The 17627-nt window shown below is 40.4% G+C and overlaps 1 protein-coding gene across 4 annotated transcripts in view; it reads left to right on the top strand.

The window, feature by feature from the left end:
- The window catches only part of LOC121072257 (zinc finger protein 385B), a 130639-nt gene extending 119126 nt beyond the window's left edge, over positions 1-11513 (top strand). For all 4 annotated transcript variants that reach the window (XM_040561713.1, XM_040561712.1, XM_040561714.1 and 1 more), the window contains 4 exons: positions 5366-5611; positions 7215-7393; positions 8521-8622; positions 10230-11513. In XM_040561713.1, coding sequence (XP_040417647.1) covers positions 5366-5611; positions 7215-7393; positions 8521-8622; positions 10230-10448 — 746 coding nt within the window. In that variant the 3' untranslated portion in view covers positions 10449-11513. The remainder of the gene's footprint in view (positions 1-5365; positions 5612-7214; positions 7394-8520; positions 8623-10229) is intronic.
- The last annotated feature ends 6114 nt before the right edge of the window (positions 11514-17627 follow it).

Raw genomic sequence — 17627 nt, forward strand, 5'->3', positions numbered from 1 at the left:
CTCAGTAAATAATATATTATTACTTCTGAGCAGATTTATTTAAGTATAGGCAGAAAATGTACATGACAGTTTTGTAAGGGTTATTAGGATTGTAGCAGAACTCTCTACCTAAAAGCTTTTGGCATATGTGATGGATAGGGCTCCTGCGGGTGTCTCCCATACATAATCTAAATCTTGGATAACCTGTAAATTTTATTTCGGTTGCTATTTGAACAAGCTGTTGTGAAGCAGAAGTTTATTGCAAAGATATACTTTGTCAATTTCAGTGATAAAAACTGGAAGTAGGCATGTTGTAGGATGTAAGTAGAAATAGCTATTATTGATACAGAAAACCTATATCATTTGAATTTCTAGGTTTATATATGAGTTTTATAATTCTGCTTGTTTTTATTTTTATTAGGAATCTGAATTAAGAAACATGAATTTTAATTTATTTTTCCATTAAAAACAGCACCTATATTTTCATCATAAATTCCAAGTGAAAACTTCTGTCTAATGTGTATGGAAATCATCACACACTCTAGAGAGAAAAAAAAAAAAAAGTGATTTCCTAGCTGTAAAAAGCAAGACCTATTGGTACGTTTTAGTATGGTAAGAGATCATTTTAAAATATAAATTTCTAAAGTACAAATGTATATATTATAAAATTATAAACACTTGACAAATTACGAAGTAAGCAAAGTGAATTCTCTTAAAAGTACCTTGTTAACCAAACTGCTTAATGAAATGATGAAATGGTTAGGGAAAAAAAGTTGTGTTGCTTTCTGTATGGCCTGCATTGATGGTCAGTCTGTGCGTGGGGATGGAGCATTGACGTGCCATTGTTAGGAACCAGGAAAGGATACAACTGCACAAAGGAAATGCAGGTTAAGTGTCACAGGGAAGAAGGTGTATGGCAGCGGCTTTGTCCCTTCTTGAGCTAAGTGACAGCAACAGTAGTGAGAGAAACATGAACTACACAGGGCGGTACATCACTTGGGCTGGCAGGGAGCTAGAACCAGTTAGATTTAAGGCTGTCAGATGTTATCCTAAGCTGTTTTCTAACTTGGATACGTAAAGCCAAAATGAGGTACTACTAAATAAATAAATAAGTCTTGAATTTTAACATGGTGCTGATGCAGACATGAGGCAAACAACCACAAATATATGAAAACAACTTCAAAGCAGAATTGAAACAATGTAAGTAGGCAACAAGAGCATTGGTATTACTGAGCCCAAAGCAATACTTAATTAGCGTGCTTTATTTTTTCCTTGGGCTCTATTTCAAAATAAACTCAGGCTTCAGTAAGAGCTCGAAATGAACCACTGATTTATTTCTCTGGAGTCCTGAGGAAAAGGCAGACTTAATTAAAAGGCAGACAGAAATTTAACACAGATGAAATATGGCCTTCTGTGTGGAAAACGAACATAGTCCAGTACAGTGCAACAGTATGAATTAGATTTTTGATGGACTCCTTGCATGTGAGTTGTGATGTGGGCATTTCAAGTTGACCCTGGGTCAGACTGAATCACAGCTGCAGCTTGCTGGGAGGAGACTGACACCGTCTGGGTCTTCTGATTCTAGTTCCCTTCTGCGGAGCTGTAGGATGGTGATCGTCCTGCTTTCTATATACATATGATCTGCATTTCCTGTGCTTTGCACAGTTAAATACTTGGTAGGCATTTGTCTCAAACAAAACTGTAGGTAATGGTGTTTTGAATTCTGTAGACTGAAAACAATAAGCTATTATCCAAAGCCCATTTGGGGAAGTGCAATTTTCTGATTTAGAAGGCAGAAAAAAAAAAAGGCAATTCTTGCCCCACTGCAGTGATAAATATGTACTTAGCTCACTATACTTTCTGTGGGAGTTAAACTGTCTAATAACCTTCCAATTACAACAACTTTTGAAGATTAAGCCACTGCATTAAGCACTTAAAACAGTGGAAGGAAACATCAACTTATATAGAGGTATGTATCTCTCCATGTAAACACACAGCCACGTGGAGCTGATCAGTGTCAGGAAGCTCTCCAAAATGAAAGAATTACTATGTGAACTCTAGTTCTTTCCAAAAGCCGAGACACTGGCAGAACTTTGCCCAGCTGGATGCTGCTAACTTCTCTCTAGTTTTCCAGAAGTTTTCTTGTCATCCCGTTATGCACTATATACTCTAGAATTGCTTTGTATTATGAAGAGTGAAAACACCGTAAACCTTGGGAGTATTTTAAATATTGACGTACTACATCAGCTGGCATTTGAGCCTCAGAACTAAATATCCCTTAATGGTGGCTGGAGAAGTGGGAAATGAAATCTAGCATTTTTCAATCGCCTTTTAAATTCAGCAATGGAAAGCTGTCACTCTCTGACGGTGATTGGTGACCTGTGTAAAATGGATCTTTCTCCATTGTTTAGGATCCTATTTTACAGGCACTTAATTGCAAAATCCACAACTGCAAATCTGTTCCTCTGTGCAACAGAGGGGTTGCACAGGGAGGCTGGGGGTTGTGGGCAGAAGAAACCTGTGCAGTGCCTGCATGTGGGGCAGTGAGGGCCATCCCTCTCTGCTGGGCTCCTCTGTCCAGAGCAAGCCCATCTCAGTCTCCAGGGAGTGTTTCAAAAGCACCAAGTATGTATGCTTACATCCAAAAAAAAAAAAAAAACAAAACACATGGGAAATGACATAAAACAGACCAAGTAGAAATATAGTCTATATATACACTAACATAAGGCTTGTGGTTCTGCAGGTGTATTTTACTTTTATGGCCTGAAAGGCAAAATACCAAGGAACCTTCCTCTGCTTGATTCAGGCCCCCACGCATTTGGACATGATGCCTCTTGCAGTCTGGCAGTGCGTCACATAGAACAACAACAAGAAGTCTATTATCCTGTAATGTGAACTCACAAATGGCAGCAGTTCAGAACACTTTCCCTGTAGATATTAGCACTGCTGAGAACTTTCCATACTGAAAACTCTTTAATTTAGCATGTTAGCAGATGTAATTTATCAAAACCCTCTATTTTATGAACACTCACAAGTCATATGCTGTTTGAGGTTTTTGCAGATGTAACTGATTACTATAGTGACATTAAAATTGAATAGTCTATGAACTGTGATTTAACATCACTTTCTTTTGTCATACATTATCAATTGAAATACTTTAAGAATCTGGCTTTATCATATATTCAGTCCTAATAACAGGCTTCATACTTGATTATTTTCTGTCCTATATATTTCATATTGTGTAATTTCAAAGTATTTTTATAGCTATTTAAAAAAAAATAATCGATTCTTTTATTAGAATTTCCTTTCTGCTGTTTTTTAACAATTTAAAATTGATGTACTGCAATGCACTTCTGGGAAATATGCCAAAACCCGTGTATTTTGAGTATCAAAATGCCTGTTCATGGTTCACAGGCGCTCTCAATTTCTTGTTGTAGGGGGTACAATCCTGTTTTCAGAATTCTTGGTAACGCAGCATTGGGGTGATGCACAGAGTGATGTTACAACAGAGTCTGGTAGCTGTAAACATATATTTCAAGGAGCCGTATTTAAAAATAACTGAGTGTTCAAAATAGAACCTAGCTTTTAAATTGGTTCAACACATTTTACACTATGCCTTAGGTTTCAGATGGGATACAAGTAATTTTGAAGAGGTCGCTGTTATGTGATTGTACTTAGACATTCGTTCCTGTTGCAGTTACTTAATACTTTAATGTTCTTTTGAATCTGAAGGACATGAAAACGTCACATCTTAACCAGAAGAAACTGTCATGTAAGTCAAGGCAGAATCTAGCAGTGGTCATAAAGAATGACTAAGGACATTACTTTAGTTATACAAAGCCATTTAAATATTAATTGCTGTGGGTGAATGAATAAGAAATGCTCTTCTCATCCCTTTCCAGATTTTCTTCTCTGAAGTAGAGGGAACAGTCATCTTATGGACTTAGAGAAATGACAGTACTGATAAATTTGTGGTATTCCTCACTACAGATTAAACGTTTTGAAGTATAAAGTATAAATGATGTGTATGAAAAACATACAATGTAAATGTAGCTATATGAGTTTCTAATTTGTTCTGATAAAACAAGAAAGAAACATTAATTTTGAGAAGATGCTGGTCTGCATCATCATATACATATTATTTTACGCACTTTACCCCATATGTTTTGTATCATGTCCTATTTGGGCTTGTGCTGCAAGTGATGGAACTATGATTAATCCTAAATGTAGAGCTGGCCTTTGATATTGCATTAATCTCAGAGATACAGAAATGTCTAGGCTGATATTGGTTGGTCTTTAATAAAATTAGATCTACAGTCCTTTTCTATATGTTAAAAAAATATATATCTTTAAAATGCAAATTGGCAGATGCCAGTGTTATTTAATAGAATTGAAACTTTGTGATCTTTTGTTCCACTGATGGTGGCAGTTTGTTCAGAGTGACAACGGGTCCCAGTCTGAGGCTTTCATTTCATGTGTCCATTTTGTCAGGGCTGCTCATACCAGCAACACTGCACTTTTACCCCTCTCATCCCCTGTACTTTATAAGTGAGCTGGTACCAGTACAGCTTGTGGTCAGGAGGACTGCAACTGAATAGCTTAAAATGCAATGAGTTCTTCTAGACAACACATAGGCAAGGACAATTTGAATATTGGCTCTGGTTCAAAGTTCCTCTTTAGGCACATTTAAGACATTTAATCTCTCTGCCTTGTGATTACTATCTGTAAAATGAAGTAATACATGCCTACCTGTCTCATAAGAGCACAGATTATTGATTCATGGTTGTGAAGTGATAAAGGAATATGCTGAATGCGCATCGGAGCTATCAGATCTCTGGATGTGTGGAGAATTGTTCTTGGAAAAATCTAAAAATATTAACAGCTGTGCTCATGTGTATAGTGTAGCACCATACTCAACCCTAGCTGAAAGGAAGGATATCATATGTCAAGACAGTGCTGGAGCCTTTGAGTGTCCTCCCAGTGACTTTGAGAAATTCGAGCCATTCCAAAGGCAATATATTGCTTTTCAGGAGTATTTTTGTAATCCCCAGTACAAAGCCTCACGTGTTTCTAAGCACTCTTCAGTCTTTAACCCTGGCTGCCTTTGAGCTTTCTTGGGCTCCTTTCAGCTGGCCAGATCTGCAGCGTGACAGCAACAACAGCTGGCATGACTTTGTTGAAGTCATTGGTAATGGTAAACTTAAAAGCAGGAAAGTCATTACGCACATTTTGTGGTTGGATTTTAACAAGACTTCAAGGATGCTGCTGTCCTGTATAAAATTGGATGACTTAGGCCCCTGTTGTGTTAGCTTCACTAAAACCACAGGACTGTTGCTGTATGATTGTTTGTGCGCAGCATATTTGACAGATATTTTGCTTCTTTTAGAAGACAAAGGGAAAGCAAAACCCAATAGTGCAAGTCAGAATTCCAGTACAGAAGTGGGTGCTTTTCTTCCAAAGCCTGGAGTGGCAGCAGCAGCACCTGTAACACCTGCGTCATCCTCCAAGAGCACAAATGGGGCTCCTAGCACAGTGTCTGAGTCAGAAGAGGAAAAGGCCAAAAAACTACTTTACTGTTCATTATGCAAAGTGGCTGTAAATTCCCTGTCACAACTAGAAGCGCACAATACAGGTGAGTAGGTACACAACGTGAGTGAGTTTTGTGTTAATTTCCAAAAAGTCAATGTAACAAGCTGTTTTTCTGATACTGTGGTAGCCAGAATTCACTGAAGAGTCTTTTAGTTAAAACTTACAATGGCAAGTTGCTAAAACTTTTGTGTTAATGGCAATTTGATGTGTGATGTTTGATATTTTAGTAAAGCTCTCTATAAATTTTAGAACTGTCTGTCAAGTACTCTGTAAGCTTTTAGTTGACAATATCCCTACAGTTCACGTTACTTTATCATATTCCATGATATCTCCATTGTGGTTTCTGTAGCACCAAGGTTTCTAAAATGTCAGTTTTCTACCTCTCTTTCATTTTTGAGCTGTCTGTCTCTGGTGTCTGCTTTTTGCTGGCACAATTTTTAGTAACTTTTGTTATTTGATATTTTTGCGATTTTTAGTGTGGCCTCCTTAAATTTCCTAGATGTCCTAGAATCTTTGGATTATTGAGAATCAGCTATGCTCTCCTCATTCCTCTCATAAATCTTTTAAAAGGCCACAAGCAGCAATCCCTAATGTACTCTGGCTGCTCTGTGATGTGCTGGTGATGTAAAGCTTGTTAACAAACCGTTGAAGCTGGTTTTACAGCTGTAATCCATTTTTGAAATGGCCAAAGCAGCCACTTCTTCCAAATCGAGGATACTTATTGCAGTCTCCATCACCACCACCGCCTCTGATGACAAGCTGTGGTAATAACTGTGTGCCTGTATAGTCTCTCATTTTACACCTTCCTGGATGGTCCCACAGTCACCATTCTGTTTTAATTATTAAAATTTTTAGAAATATGTGCTGCTCTTTAATCAGCCTTCCTCCACTTCAGGAGAAGTCAGTATAGATTTATTTCCGAGGCACCTGTACTAGAGAAATTGCCATGATGGCCTGTGCATAAAAGTATTGTCAAAGAGATTAATCCAGAAAACTCCTGTCTCTGGTTAGTATAGTCTTTCTTTACACCTCAAGTTTCAGGGTGACCAGGACCTCCAAAATACTATGGATTCAGGGGAAGTCTTTAAGATAAGTATTTCCTCATTGATCGTTTATCAGTTCCCACATTTAAAGCCAAAGGTTGAATTCTGGCCCTGGGTAAGTCCAGGGAAAAAATTTAATCCAAGTAACAGAGCCAATATGTCATGCAGTCTCTTTTCTTCCACATACCATCCATCTGTATTGTGGCTGCTGGCTTAGTCACAAATTCACAGATTTTGAATGATCCCTCTGGTTTTTCTCTTGGCTAATGCCCTTTTCATGCTGTGATCCACTAGCTTCTGGATTTTGTCGGAAGGGTTTTGGCAAACACCAGGCCATGCAGCCACACGCTGCCCCCAAACAGGAGCAGCAGCCCAGTGTCCCTGCAACTCCTTTCTGTACAAATGCTTCTTCTGTTGTGCGTCCCCTTGGATTGAGGAAGTGGGAACAATGCTGACCAAAAGCAAGGTCTTTGTTAATCCTGATCTGTGGTAGTTCTGACTATTCTGTCTTGAAAATAAATGTGTTACAAGAAGTGCCATGGCTAATGGACAAGGTTGTATGATGCTGATCATTAATTCATCTTCAATCTGCGTGCCCATTAGGCTCCAAGCACAAGACAATGGTCGAGGCTCGAAATGGTGCTGGCCCCATTAAGTCTTACCCTAGACCTGGATCCCGGCTGAAGGTTCAGAATGGCAATAAAGGCTCAGGACTGCAGAACAAGACATTTCATTGTGAAATCTGCGATGTCCATGTTAATTCAGAAATTCAACTTAAGCAGGTAGTCTGTGTGTGTCTGAGGCTTAAATCTGTTGTTAGTTATGTTGCAATATTACAGGTGGGATACAGATCTGTGTGAAGATGTTTTGCCATAAAATGAACTTTTATGAAGTATTTCTTTTCCATCAGCCCACAAATATTTCTAAATATCCATTGAATTCACCTAATTGTTACAACTGGGAAAAAAAAAAAAGGCGGGGAGGGAGGGGTGACTTGAGAGTTGTAAAGCAGAGGTGGACAAAATGTCAGTATCAATGAATAGCACAGTAGATCTAGTTTAAAAGTTTTCTGTGGCTCAAGAGGTTTGAACTTTGGTCCCCTAACAACCAGAAATCCTGGGCTGAGGTTCTCTGAATTCCTATTTTGGTTCTGGTTTAATCTTTTTAATAATCTTTGAATCCAAGAGGGGCAATGTGACTTGAATCTATTGGTTTAGGACAGTCAGTGGGAGGGTAATACCAGGGATATGTCTCAACTGTGTGGAGCAACGTTATCATTAGCACTGCAATATCAGCATAGCTGCATGAAGATGCAGCTCTGCCCTGACCAAGCCAATGAACCGTGGGTTCAGAGCAATGCAATACAAATTTGTTGTTTCTGATGCCCAAACTGGGATCTCCAACTGGACGGTGCTGTGCTGTGTGAACGTGTGCTCTCCTTCACGGTTATTTCAGTTATCTCTAAGACAGTATTAAATTGCATGGTGTACACATATCCCTGGGTACTGGTTCTTCCTTCAGTTAATATTGAATTATTTATGCAACTGAACAGCATCAGAGAGACTGAAGTTCGCCTCCTATGTCTGAATATCCTTATGACCTAGTGATTACAGCTCGGCCTAGTTCAAAGCTCCTCAGGTAGAAAACGGAAGTACTAACCAAAATACCAATAATTTGCAGAGCCTGTCTTGGATCACAGAATTTGCTGTATTTGATTAGTTTCTCATTCTCTGTTTGATGTGCTCCAAATGGTTATGTTTAATTTAGCAAAACTCATTTTTGCTCTCTCTAAAGAACCTACTTTATCTTACAAACAGGGGCTTAGGCATACCCTGCTGATAAATCAATCTGAAACTCAAAGTTGAGAAATGTTTAACCAGTTAATTAAATGTGAGGATATTTATTTCAGCACATTTCCAGCCGAAGGCATAAGGACAGAGTTGCAGGAAAGCCCATGAAACCTAAATATAGTCCTTACAACAAACTGCAGCGCAGCCCAAGTATTTTAGCAGTAAGTATTTTTATTTCTCATCACTGTCTGTGTGAATTTGTGACCTTGGGGACTCCCACCACACAGAGACAGGAGCATGACAGACCTGACACTTGCACAGAGCTTCTTCCCCTGCAGGTGTGTCTGCGCTGGGATCAGATTTGAAGATAGTTATGTATGCTGTCTGCCCCATCAAAGGCATGCAGACAACTCTGGGAGTGTTATTTACCGCTAGGAAGGAGGGAATAATCAGTGGGATGTGGAATGTGAACCACCTGTGGAAAGGTATCAGCTCTGTTGCATTGGTGCATTTCTTGAAGTCTGAAATGTATATATTCTGTCTTTCCAGGCACCTGAGATAACTCTCAGTTATGATAGATGCAGTCAGGGAAAAGGACATATGATGTTAAGATATAAAAATACTAATGCTCATTCTCTCTATGCGGCAAAGCAGAGGGCTGAGCAGATGTATTACGTTGCTGCAAAAGAGCTATCAGTTCTTTAGGAGAATCGATTGCCTATCAGCATGCTTGGGCAGTGTCTGTCACTGACTATCAAAACACCTCACCTCCCTCTGTGCCCCCTGCTGTTCCCCTCTCACACCCACCTGCATTTCCAAGAATTCCCCAAGCTGGCTCTGCCAGTCCAATGCAGCTCAAGTTCAGGCTGGCTGCAGCACAACACAGATTGTATGTTTATTTGCTCGTGACTCAGCCTGTATTTTATTCATTAGGGGAAAGTGCATGCCATCTATGGTGCAAAAACAAGTCATAGGCTGGAAAGAGAGACATGCAAATGTGTGTGTGCAAGAGTAAGCACTGAAAAGCCTTTAAAAGCTGAGCTACTAATGGGTCTCTCTAATTGTATAGAGGCAAATGAAAATGCTGAGGGCTTTTTGTGAGTCTCCCTATTCAATAACCTTCCCCATTTGTGTGCACCATTTTATAATGTATCAGGTATGCGAAGGTCTCCACTAACAAAGGAAGGATGTGAGCATCTTTGCCCCACAAACATGTATGTGATTATGATACCTGCCATTTTCAGTGAAACTGTATTGTATGTGTTTCTGGTTAGTTTTTTCACCACAAGGTAGTTCTGAGTGATAAGTTTCACCACAAGCTAAGCTAAGAGAAGTTTTTTTTCAGAAAAATTTTATGGTGTTGATCTTAAAACGTGTGTGTATGTGGGTGTTGATAAGAACAGCTCTGCATCAGCAGGTAAAAAGATGGCTGAACTAATATCAGCTTCCCAGTCTGACCACTAGACTTTTCTACAATTTATTTTTGCAAGTGAAAAACTTGACTTTTTACATTGAAGTCTTAGTTGTGTTCATATATATATATACATATATATGTATATATTTTCACACAGTAATGATTTATGTAATTTATTGTTGCTCACTTGCAAATTATGCTCCCTTCTGAACCTGCCTGACTGCCCTACTCTTGAGATTTCTGTGTTGTGGAATATAGTTTAGTTGCTTTAATTGCCTCAAGAGCAAGAGGGCAGTATGGGTGACACCCCTGAGCAGCCGACACCAGGCTCTGTGCATCAGGGTTCGTTCTTCCCCTATGAATGGTCGTGGGGAGAAATGTAGTTCACTGCCTTTTTTGTTTGCTTTATTCCAGGCAAAACTTGCATTCCAGAAGGACATGATCAAGCCTCTGGCACCTGCATTTCTTTCCTCTCCGCTGGCGGCGGCTGCGGCAGTGTCATCCGCTCTGTCCCTCCCTCCCCGTCCCTCCGCTTCCCTCTTCCAGGCACCGGCGATACCCCCAGCTCTCCTCCGGCCGGGCCACGGTCCCATCCGTGCAACACCTGCCTCGATACTTTTTGCACCGTACTGATTTGATCGACGTAAACAGGAGATAGCTATGGCCAGTAGAAAGGGTGAAAGAAAAGCGAGCAAGGGGTCTTTCTCTTTTGAAATGCCATTCGGCGTGACACCTCAACCAACCGCACCATAAAAGTCATCACTGATGGTACTGAATTTGGAGTCTAGACAGCTCTCTTTCTCAGTCTCTCTCTCTTTTAATCCAAATAGACAGTGATTTACTAAAAATTTAAATGCTCATAAAATTATATCATTAAAGATTCATGTATCTATTAATTATTATTTTTTGCAATGTGTATGACGCACCTTGGAAACAAGGAACGTAAAATATTTTCCTGGCAGACTTGAAAACTAGGGTCTTCCTCACTCACACTTATGTAAATAGCTCTCTGGAAACCAATGGGATATAATCTAGCGTGGAAAAAGATAGATCAGCCAAGTGCTTGATCATGGGTAACATCTCAAAAACGAACTGTGTCCTTTTCTTTTCAATGTGCTCTTGTTGACAGGGATTGTATACTGTCCTAGGCCCCAGTACTGGTGTATCTTGTGTAGTACTAAAGATGTATCACATGTCTGATTTTAAGATTTTTTGTTTCTGTGCAGATGTTTGAAAGCAATGCAGCGCTGAAGGTTTTTGTTTTGTTTTGTTTTTTTAATTCTTTTGTGTCACACTTTATTTAGAGAGATTAAAACTAGAAAGCCATATAACATATAGTTAAGATTACTACTTGTTTGCTACTTTCATTTAACTTATTTTTTTTCCCCTCACTGGTGTTGCTAAGCAATGTTTAAAGAGAAAAAAAAAAAAAGCTTTTCAGTTGCACATTACCACAGCTCACATGCATTGTTCAAGAAGACAATGGATCCATGTATTTGTACGTAAATATCCTTTTTCTTCATTTCTAACTAGTTTCCTTTGTAACAATGCTGCATAATGTTGTGGCTCCCTAATGCAATAATGTACAGAACATGAAATATTTATAATAGACTGTCTTATCTGTTTACTGAATATATTGCAGTAATGCCCCTCCTCTCTTCTTACCTCCCCAACCCTTTTATAAAGGTGATCTCAATATGCAGTACTCAGACTGAAGTCATTATGTGACAATGGGGGAAAACATGGAAGAAAGGAACAAAAAAATATATAGAATTAACTTTTAGAGCATCTTTATCTGCAATCCATAATAGTAAAATGTCTGTGTATTTTTTTAAATGTATCTTTTCAATAAAATAAGGAAAATATACATGCTTCTTGTGTTTATTTGTTGGTACAGAAGAAAACACTTGGAACAAACAAATTTAGCTAAAGGAGTCTTTAGGAGCAAGCAAAGCATTGGAGTTGCAATAAAGTATAATTACAGAACCTGTATTTACTTCCCTAGTGTCTTAATTTCTTTGCTTTGCTACATCCTGTTACAGCCTTTTCTGGGGCTTTTTTGCAGTAAGACTGTAAACATTCAGTACATCTGAGGGTTGGAGAAAAAGGCAGGAGAGCCAGGTCGGCGATTATGGCTTTTATTATTGCACCACCAGTGTACTGTGACATGGTTATGCCATCTCTTGATGAGGTTAAGGATTAACTTTAAAGCCAGCCTGGGCATACCTGAGGCTGCGAGCAGGTTGCTTTGCAGCCAGGACTTGCTCTGAAGCATGGGCAGAGCAGGCAGCTGCTTGCCGCAGCAGGCTGTTGAAGACAGGTGTTTGGGGAAGCTTTGAAATGATCCTTTTCCCTGCTGAAAAGCTTCATCTGCCCTGTAAAAATCCTTCCTTTGTAACTACAAAGTGAAAAGTAAGGAGTTCAAGAGTAAAAAGACTTAACTATTGGCCTGACAGCATCACTGCAAGTCCACAAAGGCCAAGGAGTAAAAATGTCAGGTACTTTGCAATACAGAGTTTACAACCAACATATACCTCATAGTTGCAACATATTAGAGAGCATTTTCTGCAAATGTAATTCTGCCCAATTTCCATTATTCAGTGGAGCAGTCAACTGTGGTATGAGAGGATAACTGGCTGGAGAATAACCTACAAATGGATAGGAAAGGGAGCCCAGGCTTTTACCATCCTCTGGGGAAGCAGCCATGGCTGTATTAATCCTGTAGTCAGTGAGAATTACAAGGCGGTACGGAAACACTCCTCCATGTGCACCTGTTTGTGTCTGATTTTGTAACTCATGCTCGGATGGAGTCAGGTTCAACCACTCGGTGCTTCCAGAGGAGTGCCTTGCATGAGGAGCTGACTTCTGTTTGACACGAGGTATGTTTACAGCAGCATGCATTTTAGTTGGATGTTCAGGAAACAGATGTTGTCCATGAATTAAAACACTATTTTGTCTGCTTTTTTAACTTACTATTGTTGATGAGAAATTGAAAATAATTACAAGTTTCTGCCATTGAAAATGTTCCCATATAAAATACAGAAAACCTGTGCTAAGGAGGGGACTAGTCAGTGATATGCAGATTTGTTGTACAATTGATTGTTTCGAAGAATATCCTTCATGGGAGGAATATTTAGGTCACTGGGAATGAAACGCTCTGTCACATCATCCAGCAATGAGTGGAATTATTTAACCTGTGCAACACAAGGAGCTAAAAGACTGCAACTGTGACCCAAGGAGGACTTGTGTTCAGAGCCATATTCAAAGCCCTTTGTACTCTTTGCTGTGTTAACTTACATTTTGTGTACTGTAGCTCCTTTTGCCACTAAAGTGATGTCCATGACACACAGGACTGAGCATTTGAGATAATAATTAGAAGATAAATGGCAAACCCTCCCCTTATGCCTGCTGAGATCTTGAATTTTGGAAATGAGCTCTAAATGAGAAGATTTTGTGTCATACCTGTACAAAGGCCATCAGCTGCTTTTTTGATCCATTAGGATGTTTTCTCCTGAGGTGAAATTTCACAGGTAGCTGGCTATGTTTATTTATTTATTTGTTTTAACAAAGAACAGTTCTGAAACGTGTATTTACAGTGCAGTTGCCATTTTGAATAAATACACTGAATGCACAAACCACGAGCTGATTTTTTTCGGTAACAGGGTCTGATCCCCTCATAGGTCTGTTACTTCAGGTCTGTTTACTGCAGGAACGGTCACAGTGTGAAGGGGCAGTGATGCTGGGCACTTGCTCCACCTCTGCCTTGCAAGTTGTTCCTGTGCACGAAGTCAAGTTTGTGCCACCAGAATAAGGCTTATAGTGGGCACTGTGTCAGCCAGGGATTGTCACCTGGCACTGCCATCTTCCTGCAATGGAAGGAGGATTCAGACCAGGCACAGGCACATCAGTTGGGTTTCTTTGCTGCTGATGCGTGTGGCTGAACCACAGTCCCTGTATTGCAAAAGATTTCTAGAAGGGCTATCAAATAGAGGGTGTGTTCCAGTAGTCTATACAGATAAATGCTTTTAAGACAAATAATAGAAATAAGATCATTTGTGACCGCTGCAGGATACTTGTGTGCCTCTCATTTCTGCAGCTCAGAAAACTAACAAAAATCTTTCCTTCTCAGTTTGGTCAGATGGCAGAAGAAAGAAGACAGAAGCTAGTGTACACACTACTCTGCCCATATCACCACCTGAACCCCTATGATAACATTACACTGGGAATTAAATTCCACGTGCTGATGACCTAATAAACATTTCCTGTAAGAAGAGATTCTTTCATTTAAAAAAAATTACCTTATTTTTACACCTTTACTCTTGACCTATAAATTTTGTGCTCAGAAGTTTTGAAAAGAATTTGTCACCTTTGTATCTAAAAAGGATATGGTTGTTTTAAGCTCTCCAGAAAGTATTTCACTATCTTTATGCACCTGGCAGCAACCCAGTGGGCCCCACTGTATATCTTTTGTACGTGTCACCTTGAATAAGTGAGGTACTGTACTGTTTATTCCTGCTTGGTTGGAGAGTAAATCTCCACAGCTGTCACCTTCTGGTCACAGTGGTCATGATGATTTTCTTACTATGTCTAGTATATTTTTAAACTGTTTTTCTTTTTTTTTTTCTTATTATTGTTGTTTCAAGTGGCATCCTAAGCATCCCCAAGTATTTATTGAAAAGAGCAGCATTTCAGGTGAAAGTGTATATTTTTAAGTATTTAAAATTCTTAGATATAATGTTTGGGGATTAAAGTAAGATTGACTTACAAATGTTTCTCTTTGGTTTAGCATCCTAGTCATATTTATCTGTATTGCTTCAGTGTGGTGCTAGGCACTGTGCAGACCCAGTGAACCTGCACGTGCTGCAGAATGCCGAGAGCAAACTAGTGCTGAGCATGAGGCATGGAGCAGGCTGTATCCAGCCTGTTGCCTTTGACAGGTTGCCATTGAGGGAGGTCCCCAGTGACCACAAAATGTTATACCCATCTTCAAAAAAGTCAGCAAGGAGTATCCAAGGATCCAGGCCTATGAAGACAAATAGTTTGGGACTAGCTGACATGGGTTTACCAAAGGCAAAATCATGCCGGGGCAGCCTGATGTTGTCCGTGATGAGATGACTGTTGAGGGGAGAGCTGGGGATGCCGCTACTTCACCTTCAGGAAGGCACAACATGCTCATCAGCAACCTGTGCAATGGGATGGAGAGCACCCTCAGCAAACGTGTGGGTTGTACCGCACAGGGGTGCCTGCTCTCCCAGGCAGAGGGCTGGGAGGGAAGGCTGCCGTACAGAGGGATCTGTGCAAGCTGGAGGAACGGTTGGACAGGTTCCAGAAAAACGCCAGGTCCTCCATCAGAGAAAGCTTTACCCCTGCAATACTGCAGCCCGGGGACCCCTCACCATAGAAGAGCTTTGCAGGACAGGGCCCGGGGGTGGGGGTACACCCAAATTTTGTGGTGGACAACTTGAACACAAGTCTGCACTGCACCCTTGTGGCAGCAGGGCTTAACTGAAAACTGTGCTGCGTTAGCAAAACCATGGCCGGCTGGTTAAGGGACATGGCAACTCTCCTGTTGGTTACTTTTGAAGCTGCACCTGGTGTCATTGTCCAGTTTGGGGCTCCTGTCCCAAGAGAGATGTTGCCAAATAGGAGCAAGTATAAGAGGTTAGGACAATGGTTAGGATATGCACGTGTGGTTTACAAGAGAGTGAGGTGAGATGGGTTTGCTGGGGATGTCAGTTCTGGCTGCTGTCCCCAGGTGTCCAGTTGGTGGTTGCAGAGAAGAGAGACAGAGGTTTCTTGGAGCAGCCCATAAAGGGTAAGAGGTGATGGTCACAAGCAGCAGGAAGGGATGTTCTGGCTGTATATAAGTAACAAGTTTTCACAGTGGAAGTGGAGCATGACGCCCAGGCAGGTTCTTGCCGTGTCCATCCCTGGGGAAGCTCAGAGTGCAGCAAGTCACAAACCCTTGAACTTTGTGGTGCTGAATATACTGAGCATTCAGAGCACAGTGGGACTGGCTATGAAACGCTGACAAAATGAAGAAAAGCATCTTATCTGTAATGGGATGAAGAAGGGGAGCTTAAAGGAAGATGTAACTGGAAAGGTAAGAGTGAAAGTGGCAGGGTGGGGAAATTACTTTTTCTGCAGTTTTGTGGCTAGGTTTTGGCGGGTCTGAGGTTGTATTTTTCAGTCTAGAAGAAGGGATATTGCAGTAATTGCAGCATGGCGTGTTTTGGGGTCTGGTGAGTTTTGCTAAAACAAGTACGTTTTCACAGAGCATCAATTGTTTAGATGATATGAAACACTTTAACCTGAAATATGTTTTGCTGAAAAATTTCTTGCCAATCTTGGTCACTTCACGTGTTTGCAGCCAAGCAACTTCCCTTATTGCATCAAGTACCAGGACTAACTGGTTCTGCATTTAGCTCTGGATAAGTGTGTTCTGGAGCAAGGGAATGTTTTGGATTTTAATTGCATATTTCTTTCACACTCTATCAGACCTAATAATAAAAGATTTATATAAAAATTAATCATGTTTTTTTAGACATGGACTATTAAAGGATGTGTTGGCAATGTAACAAAGTAGCAGCAAGAGGATAGATTATAATAGGACACTGCAACAGGCAGTAGGGCTACAGCTAACTGAACCTGATGAATATGCACTGGTTTATGCAGGTAATATTTTGAATTATGCAGATAAGATTCTGAATTGCAACAGAAAGGCTACAGAAGCTAGAGACAGCTTTCTGTGTCTGGAGTTTCTGGTCAGCAAAATCTGCAGGATGTAGATATGCTTTTTAATGTAAATGCACTTCTCAGAAATGTTCTCTCTGAAAACAAATCCAGAGCTGTACAACCATATAAACAGAACTGATTCTTTTCTTCCCCCTGAAGTAAATGTAGCCAAATATTGTGATTTTATTGTGCAAACCAGATGAAAATGGAACAAAAATGGAAGTTGGAGTTCACACCTTAGCCACCTAGTTATATTTGTCTAAGTTACATGCAATGTAATGGCGAAGGCGATGTGTTAACATCACAGCTTAGGTGGAAGGTACAGTGATTCCTATGAAATTGAAGTAAACAGTAGTAAAAAAAATCCCATCAACATAAGACATTTTCATATGTTGTGTGAAGGGGCAGAATCAGGCTATCCCCTTTACTTGAGGCTGGGTATGTGTAGGGCTCTGCTGTGTCTTTGTTAAATGAGAAACCAGTGAGAAACCAGATACCGCTTCCACTTGCACAGAAGCCCCTCTCCACCAGCTGTACCGAGGACAGGAACAGGCATAGACAGGCTTGCAGCCACACAACACGGGCAGCACAAGTGGCAGGATGGCCACGTCTACCTTGGTGAAGTCTCTTGCAACAGGAAGGGTGCTGCCAAGTTCAGGTCAGTCTTGCATTAAATTGTTTATCCGCAGTGGTGTTAGAAGATGCATTAGTCAGGAGGTGTTAGCTGCTGTGATCTCCTTCCCTGGGCTAGGTGCAGCCAGTGTTACCAGGGCACACAGGCTTCTTCTTCAGAGACTGCAGTTTATACTTAAGCTATACAACATAATTCTGGCAGATTTAAATGCTCAACATGGACAGCAGCCTGTTGGTACTGGCAGACCACTAAATCTGATCCCTGTTTTTCAGGATATTTCTGGCAATGAGCCCCCCTCCTGTGTTGCAGACCCCAAAATGGTTCTTCTTAAGCAAGAAATATTTCCATTTCTTTTCCTCAGGATTTTGTGTTTCCTTCAGTAACTCTCATGCTCATAAGAAGATGCCATTTTTGGTTAAGCCTTCTCCACTGAGCAATCCATC

The sequence above is a fragment of the Cygnus olor genome, chromosome 6 (assembly GCF_009769625.2).
Source record: "Cygnus olor isolate bCygOlo1 chromosome 6, bCygOlo1.pri.v2, whole genome shotgun sequence".
NCBI classification, from domain to species: domain Eukaryota; kingdom Metazoa; phylum Chordata; class Aves; order Anseriformes; family Anatidae; genus Cygnus; species Cygnus olor.